Source organism: Callorhinus ursinus, unplaced genomic scaffold (assembly GCF_003265705.2).
Source record: "Callorhinus ursinus isolate GAN/ISIS: 27379988/994484 unplaced genomic scaffold, GSC_fseal_2.0 scaffold1, whole genome shotgun sequence".
Classification (NCBI taxonomy): Eukaryota; Metazoa; Chordata; class Mammalia; order Carnivora; family Otariidae; genus Callorhinus; species Callorhinus ursinus.
In genome coordinates, this window is record NW_027397063.1 from 46721819 (window position 1) to 46742262 (window position 20444).

At 38.5% G+C, this 20444-nt stretch overlaps 1 protein-coding gene across 1 annotated transcript in view; it reads right to left on the minus strand.

Annotated features, from left to right (window-relative positions):
• The window catches only part of MORC1 (MORC family CW-type zinc finger 1), a 182259-nt gene that overhangs the window by 133063 nt on the left and 28752 nt on the right, over nucleotides 1-20444 (minus strand). Inside the window, exons 7-8 of the mRNA XM_025866329.2 lie at nucleotides 17914-18073; nucleotides 15729-15834 (exon numbers count right to left, since the gene is read on the minus strand). Of these exons, the coding sequence (XP_025722114.2) occupies nucleotides 15729-15834; nucleotides 17914-18073 (266 nt within the window). The remainder of the gene's footprint in view (nucleotides 1-15728; nucleotides 15835-17913; nucleotides 18074-20444) is intronic.

A 20444-nucleotide genomic window follows, 5' to 3' on the forward strand; every position in this document is an offset into this window, starting at 1 on the left:
TCAATAAATATCTGTTCAATCAATGATAATTTTTCAGGACTTCCTTGGCTTAACTTAGAATGAACAACAGGGGGTTCCCTTTACAAGAAAGACTCTTTAATGACTGATCATCTTCCATGGTGATGCTTTCAATCTTTATAAATAAAGCCATTCATTTAGCAAACTGAAATACAAATGGACTAAGTTATCTTCAAAAGATCTAAGAAAAAAATACTGTTATTCCCCACCCACCAGGAACTACTCCACATACTTTTTTTCAAGAAGTGTTCTCTTGTTTACCACTAAATGTCTTTCTTTTCTGTCTTGGACTTTGCAGAAGTGTCCATATCTCTATCTTTGCCTGTATCTCTCTCTCTCTCATTTTCTATTTAACTGGCTATAATAAACTAAAGAAAGGAAGAGAGAGTCCCGCCCAACACACACACACACACACACACACACACACACACACACGCACAGCAGATCTGGGGAAAGAAGTGTTTTAAGCCAGAAACTGGTTTGAAAGTTTGTGGAATAGCCTATGCAGCTGTCTCCAGCTCAGCATCTGGGTATTCTTATAAAGGCTCTAATTCTGCCTCCCGCTGTGGCTGTGGCCTCATGTGGCCTCTTTCTCCTCCCAATTATGCACATTGTTCTGCTGCTGTTTTAAGGGTTGCTCTATACACAGCATATCGTGGGTAGATCGGTGGGGTCACCAATCTGTTAAGGACAGGAGAGGGGCCCAAAAGAGAGGTCCTCTGGCCAGCATCCTATCTCGTTTATCTACCAATTCAGGTTCTCTGTGGCTGGAGTCTGAGAATGTAAATATTTTAAAGCTACCCAGGTGATTCCTTTAACTCTGAAAGTTTTGAGAACCACTGCTTGATAGACCTACCAGACAAGGAAGTATGTAAGAAAGGTTGTGTGAAAGAGAGAGGCAGGTGTTTGGATGCAGGACGCCCTTTACATTTATCCACAATGTGTACACAGAAAACAGACTCCCACTGAACCGCCCTTGTAAGGTCCACAGTTGAGAGAATGACTCTAAACTCCAGGCACTAAATTAGATTCCTTTTGGAGTATCTCAAAAGTGCCATATTTTTATTCATGAAAATACTGCATATTATAACCAAAATTGTTTTCTGAATTTATTGCTCAAGTCCCTACAAAATCTCTGAGGAGTTCTTAAGGTTGAAATTAACAAAGCCTATGTTATCTTGAATATAAAGAAGTGCATAAAGGTTTTTAACTAGTTTAAATTCTGAACTATGAAGGGGCTAACCAAATTTAATCTTAGGGTGGATTATACCTAAGAGAAATGTCAACTCAAAGAGGTAATTTCAAAGAAGAGTTATAAGCTACACAAAGTAACGAAAGTGCCTCTGTCACACCCGCAGCATAGCAAGCAGCACATTACAATTTGAAGCTATAACTTTTGATGTGTTCCCAGCCAGCTCAGTTAAGACATAAACTAGAGACATTATGGAATGCTGCCCAGTGCCTGTCAATTTAGGAACACACGGGCAACGTGGCATCTAATTTCAAAACATTACTTAGCACAAAGTTTCAACGCCATTATTCCATATTATATCACCATTCCCAGAGCTGTTTTTTAAGATGGGTTCCCCTAGCTGCCCGAGATCCTAAGCCATGATGGATTCCAGGGGTATGACAGGCCCCTTCGATGACAGCCAATTCCATGACATGCCTTTTTTAGGAGAGAGTGTGCTTTCTTGTGTTTTCTCATAAAGCTGAATACATAAAATATTCATAATGTTAAAAAGACAAGTCACAAAAGCAACATGGCACAGGGAAATCACATGCATAATAGAACAGGTGCTATGCTCACATGGTCTCAACCCCCAAAACGGGACTCAGGAAAAAATGTCAGAGGATAGATCAAGTCTTCACAATATGGAACTGAAAAGAGATTTCAAAGGTAACAGAAGCACTTTACAAAGTTTTCTAAAACTCCCTCTCCCCTCACCAATAAAGATCCCCAGTGATCTTCAAGGATGGAGCACAGAAGCCATGACAAAGAGCGCCAGTGTCTTCTGATGAAAGTGTCTACATATCCTCAGAAAATTACCTGCACACTGGCATTCAGCTCAGTTTGTTGCCTGTTATGTATCAGACAGTGGGTTAGTTTACAGAGCACTATAATGGTAAGTGCTAGAAAGAAGTGTTGTGTTGTAGGGGAAAGCAGCATGAAGGGAACTGAAATGCACTCAGAACCTCCATGTGCCGGGTACTGTGACTATTCTAGTTCTACAACGTTCGTACTAAGCAGATGACCTTATATACAGCCTCATTTTGTAGATGAAAACGCTGACGTTCAGAGACCACAGAGAACTTATCACTAGAATGAAAGCTCTCCCAAGAGAATTCAAGCCATGGGGGGCAGAGATATTTGTGTCTTATTCCCTCATATATCGCCGGCTTCTAAAACAGGGCCTGACACTCAGTAAGTATCCACTGAAGGAGTGAACGTAAAATGAACCCATCTACAGTCAGGCAGCTACTCGGGGGGAAGAAGCAGGATTTGAGACCCGTTCTAAGCAACTACAGAGTCCATGCTTTCTCTGACGTAATGTCCAGGGATGACTGGCCTAAAGCAGGGCGCTGCAATGTGACTTGGAGCAGGAGTCAGAAGTTGGACTGGGCAGCCCCACCCCCCATAGACCCTGCCTGCCTGTGAGGCTGAGGTTCTGGTTCCTTCAGCTTAATCCACAGAACTGGACTCAAGGGTCTGGTGTCCACGTTTTCTAATTTTGTATGTACCTTACTACACACAGAAAAAGTTAATATGGCAACAGACTGCAAATTCCCCCCACCCCACCCCTGCCATCTTCAATTAACCCTCGTGTCTCTGCTGACAGACCATGCCATTATGTAAAGGACTATTTTTTTAAAAAATCAAAGACAGGCTGTGGTGCTATGGTGAGCGCTGTGAATTGTGCAAGACTGTTGAATCACAGACCTGTACCTCTGAAACAAATACATTATATATGAAAAAAAAGAAGATAGTAGGAAGGGAAAAATGAAGGGGGGAATCGGAGGGGGAGACGAACCATGAGAGACGATGGACTCTGAGAAACAAACTGAGGGTTCTAGAGGGGAGGGGGTGGGGGGATGCGTTAGCCTGGTGATGGGTATTAAGGAGGGGCACGTATTGAATGGAGCACTGGGTGTTATACGCAAACAATGAATCAAGGAACAGTACATCAAAAACTAATGATGTAATGTATGCTGATTAACATAACAATAAAAAATTTAAAAAACTAATGATGTAATGTATGGTGATTAACATAACATAATGAAATAAAAAAAAAATCAAAGACAGGTTGGTAACTATGAATACATATTCGTCTCCTGCTGAAACCCAAGGAAGAATAGTAAGGAGGCCCCTGTGCCTAAAGAGGAATGGGAGAAGAAAGGAAGTCAGATATGCAGGATGCTGCAGAGCATTATGAAGATCTTCATTTTTCCTCTGAGTGTAATGGGAAGTCATTGAGGAATCTTGTACAGAGAGTTTTTAAAAGACTGCTAGGCTGCTACAGAGCGGCAAGGGGGACAGAGTTTTCACAGGGTGAAGGGTGGAAGCAGAGAGACCTGTGGCTTGGCAGGAGGCTTTCTATAACCCCAGGGAGACATGACAGGGGCCTGAACAAGGATCATAGCAGTAGAGGAGGTGATAAATGGTTGGGTCTGGATCTAGTTGAAGGCAGAGCCAATGTGAAATAAGCAAGTTAGAAGTGTCCTCCAAGGGTCCTCGGGACAAGAGTCCTGAGTAGGAAGAATGTTTACAAAGTCAAACCTCACAGATAGACACATTGTGCAATTTTATTTGAGGTTAAGAGAACTCCTAAAAGCTATCCAAGGGGGTAAAATTAGCAATTTATAAAATTTAGTAATCACATCTGGGTCAGACTTCTCATTAACATCATGGATTCAAGAAGTCAAATGCACAATAAGTTCTGAGGGAAACTTTTTTTTTAAGATTTTATTTATTCATTTGTCAGAGAGAATGAGAGAGAGAGAGAGAGAGAGAGAGGCAGGCAGAGGGAGAAGCAGGCTTCCCGCTGAGCAAGGAGCCCAATGTGGGACTCAATCCCAGGACCCTGGGATCATGACCTGAACTGAAGGCAGACGCTTAACCAACCAACCAACCACCCAGGTGTCCCGGAAACTTTTTTTTTTTTTTTTAAGTAGGCTCCATACCCAGCATGGAGCCCAATGCAGGGTTTGAACTCACAACGCTGAGATCAAGACCTGAACTGAGATCAAGAGTCAGACGTTTAACCTACTGAGTCACCCAGGTGCCCCTGGAAAACTATTTTTTGAATCAATGTTTCTTCATTCATTTAAACAAATACTGAGGAGGAAAGGAAAAATAAAGACACTTTTAAGATACAAAGATTCCAAAAATTTACCTCAAATGGACTTTGAAATAATTATTCAAGGATATAATCCAGCAAAGGAACTAATGAGTAAATGAAAAAGATAAAGGATGGAAGATGCTGTGGTAAGCAAAGAAAAATAATAAATCTTATAATTTAGTCTAAATATCTATGCAGGCTGTGATATAATATTGTAAAATGTTATAAAGAAATCCAAACACAATAATCAGAAAAGGTGGAACTGGTATGGGCGAAAAATAAAGCATATTAAGGCCTTGACTTATTTGTGAGATGAGATAGATATTAACTCTATACTTTGATATGAAAACTAGTTTTAGATATGTTTATTTAAAATGTAAAGGTAATCTACTGTAAAAAAATAGAATGGAACAAATAATTTTCAAACTACTGGAATAGAAAAAAAAAAAAACAAACCTTCCTTCCTGGTAAAAAAAAAAAAAAAATCACAACTCAACCAATCTCACAAAAAGGGAGAAAAAATAAGGCAGAGCAAAATTAAACAAACAAACGCAAGTGCAAACCAATGACAACAAAGAGGTAAATTAAATACAAAACATGAAATGAGAAGGCAGAGTAAGTCCAGCTATAGCAGATGTCCTAGGGGTAAACTAGATAAATTTCCTATTAAAAGATAGAAGCACTTAGACTGAGTCACAAATCTAGTTATATGCCATTTATAAGAGACAAACTGAAAATTAAACAACACTGTTGAGAATAAAGCAGTGGAAAAATATATGGTAAGAAAAGTTAATCAAAATAAAAAAAATCTAACATAGGTTACTGTTAGACAAAAATAGAAACAAAGTTATTAGAAAGCATTAACTGGAACATAGAGGGATACTTTATATTAATAAAGGTTCACTTAAACAAAATGTGTATGTGCCATAAATCTAATGACTCAGAAACAGATACAGCAAAAATTAGAAGAAATAAATAAACATGGACAAAACCATAGACACTGTAAGATATTATTACTGTTCTCAGAAATTGAGGGATTGGTGGGGGGAAGAAATGGAAGATCTAAATAATAATAAAAAGCTTGATGTTACAGAATCTTTTTCAGAGATTCACAATTTTTCCAATGTTTTAAAACATTAGGCCACAAGAAATCTCAACAAATTTCAAAGAGCAGATATAATGCAAACTACATTCTCTGGAACAATAAATGCGTATTTGACACCACCCCCAAAAAACCTATGTACTTGTAGATTTTTTAAAAAACTTTTTAAAAGTCATTCCTGAGCTAAAGAGAAAATCAAAATGGAATTTATAAATTATTTACAAATAAGCAATAATGAATAAATCCTAAAAAAAAAAAAAGCGGGGTGGGGGGCACCTAGGTGGCACAGTTGGTTGGGGGATCAACACTTGGTTTCAGCTCAGGTTGTAATCTCAGGGTCATAGGATTGAGCCCCGCATCGGGCTCCATACTCGAGTCTGCTACTCTCCCGCTGCTCCTCCCCCCCATTTGCTCTGTTTCTCTTTCAAATAAATAAATGAATCTTTAAAAAAAGAAAAAAGAAAGAAGCAATAATGATAGTTCTATTTTTTAAACCTGTAGAATACAGACATAATGAGGGGGGTGAGGCTGGGAGGATGCATAAAAGCCTGTTATTTAGATTAGAAAATGAGATTGAAAATAAACTAATAAAAGATAAACCTCAAGGAAGCAGAAAAAGTAAAATAAATCCAAAGAACACAGGAGAAAATAAAGAAATATATAATTAATATAAACCTAGTAGACTTAAAAAGAACCCAAAATTATTTTGTTTTTAAAGACAGTTGAAACAATTAAATCTCTCTGGCAAAGAAAAAGAGACAGCATAATATGCAATATAAGTAGTAAAAGTGGACACAACTATAGGATTGGGGAAAACAGAAATTTTCTAAGAATATTTTATATAAAACTCCTTATCAACAAATTCGCAAATCTAAATAAAATGAATGCTCTTATAAGAAATTGTAAATGACAAATTTGACCCCAAAATTTAAAAATCTGAATAGATTAACAGTTATAGCACAATTCAAAAGTAATTAAAGTAAAAACAAAAACAAAAAAGTGATAGGACCACAGATTTTACAAAGAATTTCTACCAAACCTATAGGCAAAGACTCATTTTACATAAATACTTCCAGATCAACGAAGAGGTGAAAAACTTCTCAACTTACTCTACCATAATCTACACACCAATACTAAATAAGGTAAGGATAATAAAAGCATAATTATAGCCCAGTCTCACATGTAAGCATAAGGGCAAAAAATATTAAATAAAATACTAGTGAAATTAACACAGTGAATACTACATCATAAACTAGTTGGGTTTATTTGAGGAATGGAAGAATGATAGTTCAATATCATGAACTTTACTAGAATAATATATTACTTTAACGGATTAAAAGAGAAAAACAAAACCAAATCACCTCAACAGATGTCAAAAAGCATTGACGAAAACTTAACACCAATTTCCTGATGTGAAAAATAAAGTCACTCAATAAACTAGAAATAAAATAACTTCCTAAGTTCAACAAAAGGCATTGATTAAAAGGAATAGTAACTAGAATAAATATCATACCTAATGGTCAAAGATAAAAGAATTCCATTAGAAACAAACCAAAAATCACATCTGTCATTATCACTCTTAGTTAACTAGTTAAAACAAGAAAACAGAATGAGTAATAGAAATGAAGACACAAAACCATCACTATTTGCAAATAAAGACTAAACAGAAAATCCAACTGAAAACTACTAAAATAAAAGAATTCAGTAAAGGGCAAGATACAAAATCCACAAAGCCAGTGGTTCTGGGAGGCCTGGGTAGCTCAGTCAGGTAAGCGTCCAACTCTTGATTTCAGCTCAGATCATGACCTCAGGGTTGTAGGATCAAGTGGAGTCTGCTTTACAGACTCTCTTCCTCTCCCAGTGCCCTTCCCCCACTCACTCTTTCTAAAATAAATAAAATCTTAAAAAAAAAAGGTCAATGGTTTTCCTATCTGCACATTAACAAATAAATGATTAGAAAAAGCAATAGAGAAAAAAATCTTGAGTGCCAAGAAGAGTCATAATACCTATGAACTTAACAAGAAATGTATAAGTCCTAAGAAGATATAATAGTATCCAAAAATTACTGAGTATGAACTCTGTGCCAGGTAGTGGTCTAAGCGCTTTTCAGTTCATACATCACGTAAGCTTCACAACAACCCCATGATATATTACTATAACACTACTACTATTATTATTGCCATTTTTGGATGAGAAAATTGAGGCTCTGTAAGGTTAACTACCTTTCCCATATTAACACAGCTTATAGAACTATAAATTGAACTCATACAGTCTAACTATCAAAGTCTTGTTCTTAACTACTATGATACTATACAATGATGTAAAACTCCACTCAACTATATAAAAGACTGAAGAACCAAAACATAAATATGTCAGTTTTCCCCCCAATTAATCTATAAATTCAATGGACTACCAATCAAAATCCCAAGAGCATTTTTTGTAATAAAATTTGGAAAGCTGGTTTTGAAATTCATATGGAAAAGAACATCTGCAAGAACAATCATATTTTTAAAAAGGACAATGAAGGAGAACTTGCCCTACCAAATAGCAAAACACATTATAAAGGCTCTAGCAATTAAAAAATTTTAATGAAGTGACAATAGAAAAAAATATATGAAAAGAAATAGGCCATCTAGAAACAGATCCATATATGACGAGAATTTAGTTTATATTAGTGATGCATCTCAAACAAGTAAGAAAGGCTGAACTATTTTTAAAATGCTATATCCATTAGAAAATATTAATCTGTCCTCCCCCATGTACATGCTATGTTCAAAAAACAAATTCCAGATAGATTAAAAAGCTACAGAAATAAACTACTAATATTAAAAGAAATAGGAAAATATATTTGTTAAAGAATACCTATCTGAGTCTAGAAATGCGAAAGAAACTCATAAATATATTGCAGATTTGACCTCAAAATATCAAAAACTGCTATTAGACAAAGGACAATACTAACAATTTTAAAAGTCAAGTGGGGAGAGAGAAGGGAGGGTGTATGTATAGACTATAAAAAGCAATAGGGGGGTGCCTGGGTGGCTCAGTCCTTAAGCATCTGCCTTTGGCTCAGGTCATGATCCTAGGGTCCTGGGATCGAGCCCCACGTCGGGCTCCCTGCTCTGCAGGAAGACTGGTTCTCCCTCTCTTGCTATGTCTCTCTCTGTCAAATAAATAAAATCTTAAAAAAAAAAAAAAAAGGCCCTGGGTGGCTCAGTTAAATGGGGCTGCCTTTGGCTCATGCCATATCGGGGCTCCCTGTTCAGCAGGAAGTCTGCTTCTCCTGCTGCTGCTCCTCCTGCTTGTGCTTTTTCACTCACACTCTCTCTCCCTCTCTCAAATAAATGAATAAAATCTTAAAAAAAAGAAAAAAAAGAAAAAGGCAACAAGAAGGATCCTTGTGCTGATGTACTGGTGGATTTGCACCAGGCTAGGTAGATTGCATCAATGTCAATATCCTGGTTGTGATATTGTACTCCAAGTTTAGCAAAGTAACAGCAATGGGGAACCTGAGCAAAGGGTACACAGGCTTTCTCTCTATTATTTCTTATAACTGCTTATGAGTCTACAATTACCTAAATACAAATTTTAATTAAAAAAAGATCAACTGCCGAGGCAGCTGGGTGGCTCAGTCAGTTAAGCAGCCAACTCTTGGTTTCGGCTCAGGTCATGATCTTGGAGTCCTGGGATCAAGGCCTGTATCAGGCTCTGCGCTCAGTGGACAGTCTGTTTGAGATTCTCTCTCTCCCTTCCCTCTGCACCTCCCTGCTGCTCGCCTGCTCTCTCTTTCTCTCTCTCAAATAAATAAAATCTTAAAAAAATATATCAGCATTGTTCAAATAGTGAAAAAGTGAAGTCAAACTAAGTTCCCATCATCAGTAAGGGAGTATTGATGTACAATATATCAATGTAAAAATAACTGAATATTATGCAAAAACTGTTATACAACAATGTATAGAAATTTATTACTTTACAGACTTTTTTAAAAAATCATTTTAAAAAATGAGGACTACAATTATCCAATAAAAGAAACCAGGATTCCTTGGAGAAATGGCTGATTGCATTACAGCAACAGAAGAAGTATAATATGAGCCTGGAACACCTTATGATGCCAGAAAATGTTTAAAAATGATGGTGATATGTCAAAAGAACACAAAAGCCAGCCTGAACCACACGCAGAAGAATGAAACTGGACCATTTCCTTACACTGTACACAAAAATAGACGCAAAATGGATGAAAGACCTAAATGTGAGACAGGAATCCATCCAAATCGTTGAGAACACAGGCAGCAACCTCTTCAACCTCAGCTGCAGCAACTTCTTGCTAGATACGTCTCCAAAGGCAAAGGAAACAAAGGCAAAAATGAACTATTGGGACTTCATCAAGATAAAAGGCTCCTGCACAGCAAAGGAAACAGTCAACAAAACCAAAAGTCAACCGACAGAATGGGAGAAGATACTTGCAAATGACATATCAGATAAAGGGCTAGTATCCAAGATCTATAAAGAACTTATCAAACTCAACACCCAAAGAACAAATAATCCAATCAAGAAATGGGCAGAAGGCATGAACAGACATTTCTCCAAAGAAGACATCCAAATGGCCAACAGACACATGAAAAAATGTTCCACATCACCTGACATCAGAGAAATACAAATCAAAACCACTATGAAATACCACCTCACACAAGTCAGAATGGCTAAAATGAACAAGTCAGGAAATGACAGATGTTGGCAAGGGTGCAGAGAAATGGGAACTGAACCTTCTTACACTGTTGGTGGGAATGCAAGCTGGTACAGCCACTCTGGAAAACAGTATGGAGGTTCCTCAAAAGTTGAAAATAGAGCTACCCTACGACCCAGCCATTGCACTACTAGGGATTTACCCCAAAGATACAAATGTAGTGATCTGAAGGGGCACATGCACCCCAATGTGTATAGCAGCAGTGTCCACAATAGCCAAACTATGGAAAGAGCCTAGATGTCCATCAAAAGATGAATGGATAAAGAAGATGTGGCATTTATATATATAATGAATAAAGAAGATGTGGTGTGTGTGTGTGTGTGTATATATATTACTCAGCCATCAAAAAAATGAAATCTTGCCATTTGCATTGACATGGATGGAACTAGAGGGTATTATGCTAAGTGAAATAAGTCAGTCAGAGAAAAACAATTATCATATGATCTCACTGGTAAGTGGAATGGGACAAACAAGGCAGAGGATCACAGGGGAAGAGAGGAAAAAAATAAAACAAAGACAAAATCATAGAGGGAGAAAAACTATAAGAGACTCTTAATCATAGGAAAAAACTGAGGGTTGCTGGAGGGGAGAGCGGTGGAGGGGCAGGGTAACTGGGTGATGGATGTTAAGGAGGGCACGTGATGTAATGAGCACTGGGTATTATAGAAGACGGATGAATCACTGACCTCTACCTCTGAAACTAATGATACACTATATGTTAATTAATTGAATTTAAATTAAAAAAAATAAAAATAAAAAAGACAGCTTGAACAGGCTCCCACTAGCCAAATCTAAGACAACTTTAGCCACAAAATACTGGTAGTGACAGATTATTACCCTTAAAATTAAAAGGAATGCATGGATCCCTACCAGGTACAAAGAGAAGGAGAGGGAAAGGAAGAATGATAAAACAAGTGTGAGAGTAGCAACATCTGCAGAATCTGAGGGAAAGGTATACTGGAATTCTCTGTATTGTCTTTACAACCCTGGTGAAAAGTCTAAATTACATCAAAAGAAAAAGCTAAGAAGAAAAAAGTGTGACTTTAATAGAAACTGACAAATACTGACAAATCTAGATGACATACTTAAAAAACCCAAGTTGCAGAATGACTTCTATAGAAGAGAGACTGGGGGGAGGGCACGCTGGGGTAGAGAATGAGAAAGCACTGTTACACTGATTGATGTACTTATGCATGTTTGAGTCGTTTTCAATCAACTCGTATTTGTGTACTACAGAGGCCCACTCCCCCCACTGCCCCAAAGATTACTGTCCCAGGTAGACTACAATGAAGAGTGAGAGACAGGAGAGCGTGAAGAAAACTAACACTTGGGTCCAGGAGTTGGTGGCATACCTTAAATGAAATTTCAAGATCTCAGTTATGAAATTATAATTCCATGCTGGTATCCACATAAAGCATTCTATGTCCTATGAATGAAATTTAAAACATCTGAATGATAGAGTAATTCCATGCCTGCTATCTACACAGACTCTCTGGGTACGGAATACAGAAGGAGAATTACAACCCTGTCAATTCTGCAGATGCCAATTGATACTGACCACATGTGAGGCATTTCATACCCTCCCCTCTATGACCTGTCACCTTCCATTTGCTCAGTGCTACTGCATTCAATCAATAGAGGACCTCTGCAAATCACTCTGATTTTAATCATCTGTGTGATTGTAACTAAAGCTTACTAACAGCCACCAGTGAGAAGGAGAGAACAAGTTAACCCGATTTTGTTTTGACTAACTCAAAGGAAAAAAAAACAAAAACAAAAACAAAACCTGGGTAGGGGTAAAATTTGCAAAAGTTTGAGATGTGGGACTTGGTCTGGAGTTCCAAAAAATCACCACAACATAAATTAACAAACATTGTCTAAGCCGGCTCTGAAGAAACCTCTTATTTCCTGTCCTTAGTTCACTATTATTTTCATTCATCTTCCATATTCTCGGCCCTTCCCTGGCCTCTTTGTTCCAAAGTCTTGACTTTCTTTTGATCTCTTACAAAGTTATTTTTCATATTGTCATCTTCCCTTTTAGGGCACTTTGCCTAAATTTAACATAGCAGATTCCTTCCCTGCAGATATAACCCACTTTCTGCATATCACCCTGCAACTATGTATGATTCTCTGGCACTCTCCACATGCCACATTCACAGATTCAAATTCTGATTTTATATATCACATGTTAAATGCAAACTTCTGCCTCATCTGATTGTGAAATTCTGAGATGACTTATCTATCTACATATTTTTTTTTTAATTTAAGTGACAACAGGTTGTCTTTAGATTGATATTGCCAAAGCACATGCCACTGCCTGTGTACTTGAACATCACTCCTAATGAAATTTTCATAAGGTTATTGTCATCTTGCAACAAGGCCCTGCTGATGGTTGGATTACGGTTGTAGAGCCTCAGCCCAAAGCAGATAAAGGGTTTTGACTGCAAAGTTTAAAACTGATACCAAATATTCACAAGAACTATATGAAAGTCCAGACACTTTGACTCAATAGTTCCCTTCTTGGGAATTTGTCTGTAAAAAAAAAAAAAAAAATTCTGGGGCTCCTGGGTGACTCAGTCATTAAGCATCTGCCTTTGGCTCAGGTCATGATCCCAGGGTCCTGGGATGGAGCCCCGCATCGGGCTCCCTGCTCAGCGGGGAATCTGTTTCTCCCTCTCCCTCTGCCTCTCCCCCCTGCTCATGGGGCTCTTTCTCTCTCTCTCTCTCTCAAATAAATCAAATCTTAAAAAAAATTCAAAAGAATAAAAAAATCCATCTGTATGAAAATGCTTATTTCAATATTATCTATAAATAATGTGAAACACTGGGACCAATGCTACTATCCAAAAATAAAGAAATGGTTATAAAAACTATGATGAATCAATTCAATGGACTACTGTAAAACCACTTATCAAGAAATCATTATGAAATGAGACTTACCAAGACTACATAATAACTTAAAGTTCAGAAGCAAATCATAAATGAAAAAAATGAGAAATCACATTTAAAAAAACACTAGAATTGAATAACAAAAATTAATAATTATGATATGTAAATTTTCTTTAAAAATTTTTAAAATATTGTTTCATTTTTTATTTTATAATAAATAAAACTGGAAGAAAAATGTGTCAGAAAAAAAAGCCTGAAAGCTTGAATTTTCCTATTTCTATGGAGAAAATTAAATTATTTTCAAAATCAGCAGGACCACACCATCTAAGACCAAAGGTGGAAACTGCATAGTTCCAAGGTTTGAAACTTGTTTTGAACAGAGGAAGAATACCCAGCAGCTTTAAGGGGGACACCATAACCACAAGAAAAAGAAGTGGCAAAGGAGTTGTTACATTACTAAACCACTTGTTTTTAAAACCAAGATTATGTGAACTGTTCTTGGTTAGCAGTTCAAGTCTCAGAAGTCATAAATGTAAGCACAGTCAGAAAAAGATCCATCTTCCACTAGAGGATTCGTTCAGCTGCAAGAGTTAACGTTTTCCCAGTCCCTTAATTAAGAGGAATTGGGTGTTAATGTCAGAGCCCACTGACTTTTCAGAGGGGAAAACTATACATCATCCCCGCCCCCCCAGGAGGCGCACTGCTCTCCCTCCTTGCACTATTGCGAGACTCATATCAGAAGCTATGAAATGTACAGATAGCACCCTTTCTGGAGAAATAATGTCTCCTGTACAATTCATCCTCATAAACCCTCCACCCCGTCTTAAAAAGGCCTTTCTTATGATTAAACTACAAAAAAATGTTGTTGAAAAAATCAAACAAACAAATCCAATGTGGTCCATGTTCCAAAATTAAACTATACATATCATGGATGTGATCCATTTTCTTCATTTTGTGATTAACTGTTTAAATGGCTTAAGAAGCTTCTGACTTCATTAAACAATCTGGAAACAGTAAGAACTTTTTCCCAAAGAAATTAGCTGTCAAATTATTCCTCCACTAATGTGTTTGTTTTCTGATGCTAGTGCTGAAATGCCAAGGCACTCTGACAGATAACTGTTTGAAAATTTGGGCTCAGAGCTTTTAAATAGCATGAGATATTGGTTTTGGAAGCAGCTGTTAGACAGAAGGGCAGGACCAGGGAGAAGGGGGACGTGGTAATGGAGGTGCTGGTAACAGTTCTGGGCCTCCTTTCTGATATCGGCGTGTTAATGTTGCCAAAAGGGTTCCCAGCATTTGTACAACAGTAATGAGGCTGGATTTTTTTTTCCAAAAGAAAAAAAAAACCCTCATTTCTGTGTAAATCAAGAATTATGCATTAGAATGAAATGAAGAAAAATATAAATTAGAAAAAAGTAGAAAAGATAATCTAAAAGTACATTATCGAACATTAAATTTTCTAACTGGGAAGGGCCCTTCAAATTTCACCTCAAAGGCAAAAGATAAAGAAATTCTCTGTTATGTTTATGTATTTACTTGGGTCTCAATCTCTTAATCTAAAATTGCACTGTCCAATATGGTAGCCACTGGCCAAATGTGGCTGTTGGGCCCTAGTCCAAACTGACTTGCACTATCTGTGTAAGACACACATGAGGTTTCAAGGATTTAGTAGGGAAAAAAGAGTATAAAATGTCTCATTACTATTTTTCATATTAAAATTTTACTTTACATATACAAGATTAAATAAAACATTATTAAAATTAATTTGATCTGTTTCTTGTTACTTTTCCTAATATGGCTACTAGAAAATTTAGATTTCATATAGGGTTCATATTTGTGTCTCTCATTACATTTCCACTGGACAATGCCAGTATTTAATTAAAATGAATCGGAATGAATTTAATTCCTTCAAAATCCCTTCTAGCTCCAGAGTTCTGACACTAAGAGACTGCGGGCTCAAGCTGGTAAGTTTCAAATACGAAGTTATTCTGGAGAAACTTAGGTTCAGTCACTATTTCATTATTTCTCCATACTTTTCACTCATGCTCTCCAATGCTTCTTTATTCTGTTTCCTATGGATCCCTAATAGCCAAGAAAAATGAATGTGTCAATTTATTCACTTATAAACTACAAGTATGACGTTCATAAGGTCATTCTGAATTGTCAGCTGGTCATATTTCTTTTTGCTTCACACCATACTGATGCCCATTTTTAATGATATGTAACGGATAATGAACTCTGAGGGGTTTTTTTCAGTTTTAATATTCATAAAATAGGAGTCTGGGAATTAGAGAAGTTTAGAGGTGCTATGCCAGTGGTTCCCAAATGTGCTGCCACCTCGGAGTCACATGTGAAAAATACTGATTCCTAGGCCTGATATTGGGAGATTCTTACTCAGCAGAGTCTGGGATAAGATAAGATCCTATGCTTCTTAAGAAGCTATCCAGGTCATTCAGAGGGTCAGCCTGGTTTGGGAATCACTGGTCTAGCCTAACTTACTTCATCTGTAACTGGGATAAAATGAATTGTCCTAGAACCGAAGGACAGGGGCCTTAGACCTAGAACTAGGATGCAGAGCTCCAAAGCCGGCTCGCTGTCCTTACTGACACACATTTTGTCAAACACACACACTACTCACTCCTCAAGAGCTCCAGCCATCAGTATATCTTCCTTGTCAGTCTTGACATCCAATTCTGGTTCTCCACTAAGCAAAAGCTTCAAGTTATAAACAACCAGCAAAGTACCTAGTAGAAAAAAAGGACGTTTGACTTGTCAATACTTTAACTACACTAAATATTAGTCATGGTGCTATTATCTCATCTGTGGAATTAAGCCTACTCTAGACCAAATTTCCTTCTGTACTTCAGTAAATAATGTGCTTGGATAAGTTCCAAGATATAAGTCTCAGGGCAAATTCCACTCTCTGCCAAAGAGTTTTGAGTTTCTACATTATAGTGCTTATTCCTATTCAATTCATTGTAAGTCTCTCAATGTGGATTCTTACACTTTGGCACTTTTTCATAATTTGCTTTATGAAAATTGTTAGGAGTCTGAGCTAAATTTGTATTGTGGGTAAAGGTCTCATTAATGGAATCAATGCACAAAAGAACAAAGATGAGTTTTAAAAATTTGTACGAATATGAAGAGTTGTTTTTAGACCCCATAATAGGTGTTGGCAGACTTTTTCTGTGAAGGGCCAGATAACAAACATTTCAGGCTTTGCAGGCCAAATGGTCTCTGTCACGTTTACTCACAACTCACCTCCATCACTGTAGCATGAAAGCTGCCACAGAGAATATATAAATGAATGAGTGTGGCTGTATTCCAATAAAACTTTATTTACAAAAACAAGTATGGCTGGGTTTGACCTGCAGGCCACATTTGCTGACCCCTGCTCTAAAGCATAGCTAACAAAATAATCCAAATTCTTTACAAAACTGAGTATGGTACAAAGACAAACAGGACTGTCAGAGAAAGTAAAAGAACAACCAATTACACCTCTCTTGGTAGTACTAAAACTCAAGAGAGAACAAACAGCACAGTGACTAAGAATGCCTATATCTAAATCCTGCATCAACCATTTACCGGTTGCAATGACCTTGGATAAATTTCCTAACCTCTTTGAACCTAATGTTTTCTAATCTCCCCAATGGAGCACACGAATTATTTTGAGAATTAAATGTGTTAATTTTTATAAAGCACTTAGAAAAGTATTCAAGAAACAGTACACCCTTTAGTATTTACATGAGCATTTCACAGTTAAAAATCAACTAACAAGTTAGCGTTAGCTGTCCTTAAAGAATGTCACGTATAGGGGCGCCTGGGTAGCTCAGTCGGTTGAGCGTCTAACTCTTAATTTCGGTTCAGGTCATGATCGCAGGGTCGTGAGATGGAGCCCCAGATCAGGTTCTACACTGAGCATACAGCCTGCCTAAGATTCTCTCTCTCCCTCTCCTTCTGCCCCTCCCCCACAGCTTGCACATAATCTCTTTCTAAAAATCAGAAAAGGTATATCATGTACACATTAATAAGACTAATATTTATTGAATTGCCACTAGTTTTCTCCTAAAAGAAAAAGGGAAGGATGACAAAAAATCATTTTTAAACAAAATGCCACAAATTAGAGAAGAAATTTTGAAGGTAATACAAGCCAAGTCAGAAACGAATTTCTCAGAATTTCACTAAAACATTATATAAAACAAGGAGTTGCAAAAAGGAAAATGCGCATAGCTTTCTCTAGAGTAGGATTCTTCCTATTTCTAGATATGAAAGGTGGACATCTGGAGAAAGATTGGCACTGGAAAACGTTAGTAGACACAGTGCATTCTACATGTTGAGTAGAAAGCCAGTGCAGGTTGACAGAAATAAAGAACATACAGAAAGATCTGTTAATGTGGAAAATGTCCACAAAGCTTTTGCTAACTCTTTGCCTCGGAAACCTGGATTCACTGGCTTATAAATTGCTGTCTTACATACGTAAGATCATCTAATCATAGACACTACAGTAAACATCTCCTAACTCTGCTATGTAGTACAGGAATTATGGATTCCCTATGGTCACAGACTATGTCATCCTCTCTGCATCCAGTCTTCACCAAGCTCGTGCAAGTACAAGTCTTTCTCCCAGTATCAAGGACTTAGAGGTATTTGTGTTTGGATTCACTTAAGACAAAATTCATGTGGATATAATAAATAACTGCCCCCATGTGAGATCCTGCATGGTATCATAAATAGAAAAAATCTAAAAGCGTATGTAAAGTATCTTTTGAAAGACACTAAAAACAAGTACTTCTAACAAAACTTCAGAGATTTGATGATCTTACCACATTTCCCATTGATCAGATCAAACTGCTGCATCAGTTCGGCTTCATTTCTAAATGGAGAGTACTTAAAAATTATAGACAATTCTGTTGAGAATTTTTGAGGATCATCTGTGACAGATTTTCTGGTTCTTGTTAACCATGAAGGTATTGGAACAACAACCTATTAAAAAAACACACACATCAATTTACTATGAAGTACACAAATAAAAACCATCATCCTTTCATCTGATCCTAATTCAGACCATTCATCATCTAGCCAAATTACAAAACACAAAGTTAAAGGTTTATTTCCCCCTGTATGCTAGTTTTATAAGAAAAAGACACAAAACAATTATGTATACTCAGCGTTTTATATTAAAATGCTCCATTGTCGAATGTGGGGACAGATGGAATCTACTTCAGCCCCTAATGAAATATGGGTAGGACGGCAGAAGGAACAACAGTATCAGCACTTTAGAAGTTGAACAGTACATGACAGCAAATCCAGGAAAACCAATCTGAGGCCCATGCTGGAAGAACCAGCCTGTTTACAATTTGGAATACGCTAAAAGGCTCAGAGATTGATGGCATGAGTTCACGTTGGGGGTGGGATAAAGGGGGAAGTGAAATAGAAGTAGCATCCAGATCCCCATCTGGCACCAGCTCCCCCACCTCCACAGAGACTGGATGCTGCTTCTCTGGAAAGAGTACAACAAAGCATTTCTGGATTAGAGGATATGTCAGGCATAGTTGTCAGGGGGACCTGACAGTTGTCAAAGGGATTAAGGTACACATACTGGATGCTGAGAACCCAGATCTCTTCTCTCATTTGGGTCCCAGAAAGCTGTCAGCTAGGCCTTCAGGCAGAAGACTGTAGGAGTCTTCTCTGAGAAACTGGACTAGCCCAGAAGGAAAGACATAAAGAAAATTACATTGAGGGTTTCCCAATAATCAGCTCAGCTAGGGCTCACTATTGTGACACTCATAGCTGCAAAGCGCCCCACCCCCAACCCCACCCTCTCAGAGCTTTCGATCGAAATTGTATTGGAATACTCTATTTAAAGTATTCAGGATTGACAGCCATCAGAGAAAAGCCTCTAATATGATAAATACAGACCAAATAAACAAGCACAAACAAAGCAACTCACTGGAAACAAAAACCATACAAGGAAGATGAAAATCTCAAGGGAACAGAAAAGTCAATCATTGTTAATATCTTCAGAGAGCTAAAAGGAAATATTGTATGCATGAAACAGAACTATATGTCTTTTAAAAAGAATACTCAAAGAATTTAACACACTTCTTGGAAATGAAGAATATGACTACAGAAAAATATTTATGAAAGGGTTGGAAGAATAAATGTTAGAAAATCTCCCAGAAAATAAAACACAGAAAACTGGAGAGAAAAGACAAGAAAATTTAAGAACCACTTCCAGGTGTCCAAGATCTAAGAATAGAAGTTGCAAAAAGAGAGAAAAGAGAATATGAATGAAAGAAAATCATAAATAGGGGCGGAGCAAGATGGCGGAGGAGTAGGAGACCTAGATTTCATCTGGTCTCAGGAATTCAGCTGAATAGGGATCAAACCATTCTGAACACCTACGAACTCAACAGGAGATCGAACAGGAGAGTAGCAACAACTCTCTGAACAGAGAAGCGACCACTTACTGGAAGGTAGGGCGTGCGGAGAAGTGAATCCGAGGCGATATTCGGGAGGATAGACGGCGGGGGAGGGGCCTCCGCCGGCCGCTTCTGGCAAGTGCTAGAGCCGCGGAGCACAGAATCAGACCTTTTAGAAGTTGGCTCCGCTGAGGGACGTCGCTGCAGTGGCTAAGAGGTGGGTGGAATCCTCCCGGGACAGTGTGGTCTCAGGACCCTTGGGGTCACAGAGAGACGGGGGGTGCCTGAGTGCGCCAGAGCTCCCAGGTATCGGAGCGGGGAAGCCGGCTGCAGAGATGGAGCAGAGTCGCGGGCTCTCAGCTCAGGGTTGCCACAAACTGTGATCTGCGGCCCAGTCGGGGCACGGCTCCTCCAGCAGGGACCCAGCAGGCGGCAGATCCGGGGAGACTCCCCTTCCTTCCCGGGGAGGAGCCGTGCGGGAACGCACTGCAGGGATCTGCTGGGTTTGGAGACTCCGCGCGGGGTCGGGTGCCAGAGATTGCAATGCTGGATCACAGGCCGGGTGAGCACGGAGTGCGGCCGGAGACCGGGGACACGGGAGTGACTGCTTTTCTCTGGGGGCACACTGAGGAGCGGGGCCCCGAGTTCTCAGCTCCTCCGGGTGGAGATTGGGAGGCCACCATTTCTGCCCTGGTCCTCCAAGGCTGTACCGAGAGCTTGCAAGGACCAAAAGCTCCTGAGAGCAAACCGGAGCAGCTTCCTTAGCCCGGACCGACCAGGGCGGGGCAATTCCGCCTCCGGCAAAGACATTTGGAAACCACAGCAACAGGCCCCTCCCCCAGAAGATCAGCACAAACAGCCAGCAAGCCAAGACCAAGTTGATCGATCAAGGAGAATGGGAGAATTCCAGCGCTAGGGGAATACTGCACATA